The 6,247-nt window shown below is 37.2% G+C and overlaps 1 protein-coding gene across 1 annotated transcript; it reads right to left on the bottom strand.

Moving 5' to 3' along the window:
- LOC105172278 (probable ATP-dependent RNA helicase ddx52) lies at positions 2,316-4,077 on the bottom strand. The gene is made up of 2 exons (XM_011093658.2): positions 3,814-4,077; positions 2,316-2,810 (listed from the first exon to the last, which is right to left on the bottom strand). Exons 1-2 carry the CDS (start codon positions 3,904-3,906, stop codon positions 2,481-2,483), a joined length of 423 nt encoding a protein of 140 aa, XP_011091960.1. The 5' UTR covers positions 3,907-4,077; the 3' UTR covers positions 2,316-2,480.

Below are 6,247 nucleotides of genomic sequence, written 5' to 3'. Positions count from 1 at the left end.
GGTGCACTCCATATTGGGACATTCGTTGGTTTGTTTGCATAGCTTGCTACATAGGTGCTAGTTGGAACCGATGATTCGAGTGTACTGGCAGAAACTCTTTGACACACTGGATTATCGTCTCCAACTTTTTTTTTACCACCTTTGTGCCTCATGTCTCACTTTTGTAAGGGAGCAATACTGCTTATTTATGCTTTTGTGAATTATTAAAAGGGAGTAGTACTCCTTATTTATACTTTTGGAGAATATTTTATAAAGGAGTACTACTCTTTATTTACGGCTTTCTAGATATAATAGGGAGTTAGTAGTCCCCGTTGTAAATTTGCTTGTTCTCTAGTATTAATAAAGAAGGGTCGGGGATATCGGAAAGCTCCCCCCACCCCCGGGTGATTTAATTAAAAAAAATATTTGCGAATCAAGCAATCTCCATAACTTTAATTAAAAAATAAAAAAACTAGCCTAGCATGCTAATAGAAGAACACATAAAAGAAAAGTAGAATTTCATTATCAAATCAACAATGTATTAGAACTAAAGACAAGTTAAGAGATAGAATGAGAGATGTCGCAAGAGGTATAAGGTGCTTTTCTATTTATACTATTAGCACCCAATCAACATAGACACAAAAGAGGGGTAGATACATGGTTGCCTCAAAAAAACTAATCAATTCCTTGCTTCAAGCAAGTCTTCCAAATACGAGATCTTACTAAAATCATTCAGCAATCATTCCTTTTTTCTTAGTAAAATTTGCTCCTTTCCTTCTCTATAGAGTTGATTGCAGCATTAAGTAGGGGCGTGTCTAGTCAAGTCTGCAAATATTCAACAATTTACTCCATCTTCCTTTAAATATCTTCAAATGCCACTTTTATTTCCAATGTGCCATCTTTACTTCCCATCAAACCTTTTATGCTTAAAATACAATAAAATCATATGATTAGGAGTATTTAGCTCTTAAAAGAAAATATTATTATGATCAAGATTTGGCAAATTATGCACTAATCAAATTGCTCCACACTTAATCTTTTGCTAATTCTCGAACAAAATCAGAATCCGTTTAGCATTTTGGATCCCTTTTCAAAATTGAACACGCTCAAGGCAACCTTTAACTATGTGCAAAGGAAGTGACACATCTCATGGTAAAGACAACTCAACATGCTGTCGAACAAGTTCTCACACAATGACACTATCATCAAAATCAATCATACAAAACTAGTGGACTCTTTCTCACCGCTTTTCATTGTCTAGAGTGTATATGGTTTGAGTGTTTTCCTCAATACTTGCTATGACAATACTTTAGCATAAGCTTGGTTATACACCACATCTCCACCACTTTGAAACACGCACACACATGAATTAAAGCGTCTTTGATTTTGATTGTAATAGGGCTTTAGTTTGGGGGTAGGAATTTTTTGGATAAGGAGGTTAAATTCCAAGAAACTCAATTAGAGCACCAAGAAATCGAGTGAACAATTAATCAAGCTCTCAAGAATAACTCATCTAGCAATTCGATTCCCAAACTCTTTTGATAAATTCTTGAATTATGCCTTGCTGTTCCTTTTTAGAGAGATTTCGCTCTTTTTTTATGGCAAGAATACTGCTTTCTTTACTTTTGCCAACTTTTTCTTCTTTTATTTTCTTTTCTTTCTCTCTTTTTAAAATAGGTATAGAACAAGCAATCTTAGCTCCCACACCTTTTCATATTGTAAAACCACAATAATGAAGCCTCTACACTCATTTTGAGACACAACCTTTAGAGCACAAAATGTTCAAATTCTCACCTTGGTTTGAGAGCCATTCTTTGGAATATACACTCACTTTTCTTGATGCTCTAGTGATTCTTGAAAAGGTCAAAATCAAAGGATTAAAAAATGACGGATGGGTTCATAATTGATGGCTTATATCAACAAAACAAGGCTAAAAAGGCTCAAGTGGATTTACTAAAGTCAAAATGTCATGTGGTGGTCATTTTAGGCCGAAAGTGATTTCAATCCTAGTGCCTTTATTATTTCCAAATGCATGCACATTTATGTGGCCTCAACATGATTGAAAGAAAGTTCTAGGAAGACAAAGTCATAGAAGCATTTCTCTCTCAAGAAAGAATGAAATAGTTTAGGAGTTTTTTAGGCTCAAAATCTCATATGGTATTTCTAGTCCCTAATTCAACAAAGAGATTTTCAATTCAAGTCATTTTAGTGAAAACAAGTTCTCAACCATGAATCACCTAAAGCATGAAACACATATTCTTTTTGCACATAGTGTCATCAAGCGTGGATCACAAAAAAAAATTCATCAAGGGATTCGTTGACAAGTCATCATTAGGCAGTAATGTAATCCAACAAATCAACCATCAACACCAAAACATTAAACCACCAGTCCAACATTTAAATCCACATTGTTCCCAATGTGGACTTAGACATTCAACTCAAAGACAAAATTTAAATTGAGAGAGGAAAGGGAGCGTCCCTAAGTGCATGTCCCTTAGCGGTCAAGGCATTGGTGGATGCCTTGGCATCTGCCTGACGTATTCAAATAAGTCTATCAAGTTCGCCTCCATCCATGCAATACGTCGGGCAATATCATCCAAGGTGATAGCTTGATTTTGTTTGTGTGTATGGTTATCATCCTCCATGTTGGCCTCATTATCCTCTTTGCGCTCACTATCACCATCATCTTCTTTGTTGGCCTCACTATCCTCATCACCTTCACTATCACTATCATCTTTCTTCTCCTCGTCGATGTCATTGCCCTCGTTGTCTTCTTCTTTCGATTGTTCATTGTGAGACGATCTTTGGATGAATAAGGTGGGTTGAATGTCCTACATTGACAAACTCAAAAGATTCACAGTTGCGGGTGACAAAGCCTACTTAACAAACAGACCATGTCCAACGGCTCAAGATTGCATGCAACATGAAGATTGTGATTGTTAGGACGGAAAACACCAAGATTAATTGCCAAAAGCGTGATGTATGAGCCAAAGATTAGTGCCCATTTTTTGTTCTAAATTGATTGCAATTGTAAAGCTAGCCAAAATCCAAGATTAACTTTTATGCCATGTATCATGCACCACAAAAATTAAAGTTCAGCCTTTGTGACAATTCCATATGTGTCTTTATGGCCTGAAAAATTGAATGCAAGGAAGCGATGCACACATTTGAGCATTCAGATTGCGACCCTTTGATCTGCTAGAGTGATAAGTGAGTGGGTCTATGGACAGTTTACGTCATTCCTTGATGGGGTTAGAATCATCACGATAATCAAACGAGGAATTCAGGTATTCGTGGGTGCGTGCAAGTTCAACATTTGTGAATCCCAATGCAATTTTGACCTCAGTGAGTGACATGGAGAAGTGTTGTCCCAACAAATGAAATTTGACCACCCCTGAGGTATCTAACGCGAGTAATGGTGGAGTGGAGAACTCGAATGTGGTGTAAAATTCATGAGTGAGTTCAATATAGGCAATCTCATTGCAATCAAAGAAGCAACGCCACCCAATATTATCAATCAATAAATTGCAACTCTCGGTAGCATGTAATGCCCTCAATGTGTCATAGTGAAGTATTTTACAAAGGTATTATGCTTTGAGTGCAAAGTACGTCAGACTTGTCTTTAGCGGAGCGTGACTTAAAAGTGAGGTTGTCATCGAGGGCCCCAAAAGATGGAATACAATGCTTGGACATGGAGTGTTGCGGGAACGCAGTATAAATCATGGAAAGGGCCCCTCCACTTGGCTTCTTTTTTGGCTACTCATTCTCAAAATCCTTGAAGTAAAATGAAAAAAAAAACTTAAATCAGATGAGGGTTTAGAGAAGAAGGAGTACTTTGAACCTGATACCATGGTGGAGCACGAGCGATGGATCTGGGTGTGCATCGCAGCTGTGGAGTGAGGCGTGTGGCGACTTGCTGCTGGACATCGTGCGACGATGGTGGGTGGCAGCTGCGAGTCGACAAAGCGATATGGTGTGGCTTAGATGGGCATCACGATCTGCCACGCCACGAGACTGATGACGGTGATAGGTCGCACGAAGGTCGGCGACAACTACGGGAGGAAGAATGTGGCTTGGTCAAAGTGGGGTAGGTGGATCTTCTCCTTCATAAAAGAAGTGTAATTAGAAGAAGTTGACCTAGTTCCCTTTTTTGAACTTTTGAATTTTCAATTTTTTTAATTATAATATATAGGATAAATTACATCAATACCCCCTGATGTTTGACATAATTATAAATATATCCCTATTAGATAAAAAATTACATTTACCTTCATTGAGGTTTGTCTCGCCTTACATATATTTAACTCTACCAATAGAGTTTTGGTGAATTTATCACATGTTATTCTCAAAATACCCTTAATAAAAAGTTTGAGTATGAAATACAACAATCGTTCAAATAGATAAATAAGTTATGGTCATTGGTATGACTTAACAACCTCACCTTTTCTTATCGTTTCGTCAGCCAAGAAACGTTCGTTGGCTAATTCCTTAATCAATAAACAACACTGGGAATGTTCACAAGATTTAATTCATCAACAACATCAAAAATTAGAAAGACCCAATTTTAACCAATAAATTCTTACGAGGATTTATTTTGGTTAGATCATACATTCCCCATAACATAATTAACTACTATGACATGATCAACCATGCTATGCTGCTATAAATTATTGAACTAAACAACCAATTACAGATTTGCAAGTTCAATTAACTAGGCAAACATTCTTGATAATGAACAACTTGACATATTATCCATAATCAGATTATTGTAACAAGAGCGTAGAGAATAACACGAATACCTATTAAACAAAAGTATTAAGTATAAATTAGATCGCACAAAATTTGAAAATCAAGCAATCACCATACCTTAATCGAAAAATAAAAAGATTAACCTAACATGCTAATAGAAGAACAATTAAAGAAATGTAGAAATTCATTAAAGCAGCAATGTATTAGAACTAAAGACAAGTTAAGAGATAGAATAAGAGATATTACAAGAGGTATGAGGTGCCTCCCTATTTATACTATTAACACCCTATTAACATATACACAAAAGACTGGTAGATACATAATTACCTCTAAAAAGTAACTAGTCAATCCCTTGCTTCAAGCAAGTCTTCCAAACAAAAGATCTTACTAAAATCATTCAGCAATGATTCCTTTTCTCTTAGCAAAATTCGCTCATTTTCTTCTTCTACAAAGTTGACTGCAGCATTAAGCATGAGCGTGTCTAGACAAGTCTGCAAATTTTCCACAATTTACTCATTCTTACTTTAAATGCCTTCACATAGCACTTTTAATTCCAATTACCATATTTACTTCCCATCAAACCTTTTATGCTGAAAATGCAATAAACCATGTGATTATGAGTACTTAGTTCTTAAAAGAAGACATTATTATCATCAAAATGTTGCAAATTATGCACTTATCACATTTCCTTCTTCGAAAATGTTCCCCTTCTCCATTGTTATATCATTGAGGTCAAGTGTCGTATGTTCGTAATTAACCACCTCCAGACGGTAGACCTGTTAGTGGTTGAACCAATTGCCTATGGGATTAATCATTCGGATAATTTTGCTCTCTTTTTTGAACTTCTAGTATGAAACAATGTCGAAACACAATGGATGGTTTTTTTCACGACAACACAAAGAAGGACAATCGCTGAGGGCGTATCTTAAATGTTTTAACTTAGCGGCCTTAGAGGTCCGTTTTGCTACATCGGATGTAATAACCTGTGCTTTCTCACAGGGATTAGAAGATGGGAACCTCTTCAAGTCCTTAGCGTAAAGGCCCCCTTACAATTTTTTCAAACTCCTAGCTCGAGCTAAAAAATACATTAACTTGGAAGAGGCTAGGAAGTACAATCATAAATTCCTTGGTGAAAAACACTAGGAACAAGAAGCAATGCCGCAAATCTCGAGGAATCAGTCGTGCCTTTGGTCAAGTACCCTAAGCCCTACTTCAGGCCGGCACTTAGGTTTCTTCTTCCAGGCAGAAGTTCTACTCTGTGTAGGAACGAAAAAGACCTGTTTTCCACATGGGCACATAAGCCCTCCACCATGGAAGCATCCAAGCCCACTTTCGGGCAAGTACTTAAGTCCTTCTCTGTGGAGGCACATAAGATTTGTTTCATGTAGGCACTTAAACCTTCCTCCGTGGAGGCACATAAGCCATATTCCGAGCGAACACCTTATCCCTACTCCGGCGAGGCTCTTGAGTCCCACCCTCAAGAAGGCACCTTCAGAAAAACCCTACTTCCACAGGCACG

This window comes from Sesamum indicum, linkage group LG10 (genome assembly GCF_000512975.1).
Source record: "Sesamum indicum cultivar Zhongzhi No. 13 linkage group LG10, S_indicum_v1.0, whole genome shotgun sequence".
Classification (NCBI taxonomy): domain Eukaryota; kingdom Viridiplantae; phylum Streptophyta; class Magnoliopsida; order Lamiales; family Pedaliaceae; genus Sesamum; species Sesamum indicum.
Note: the sequence above shows the minus strand (reverse complement) of the source record. Positions and strands in the feature narration are given on the sequence as shown.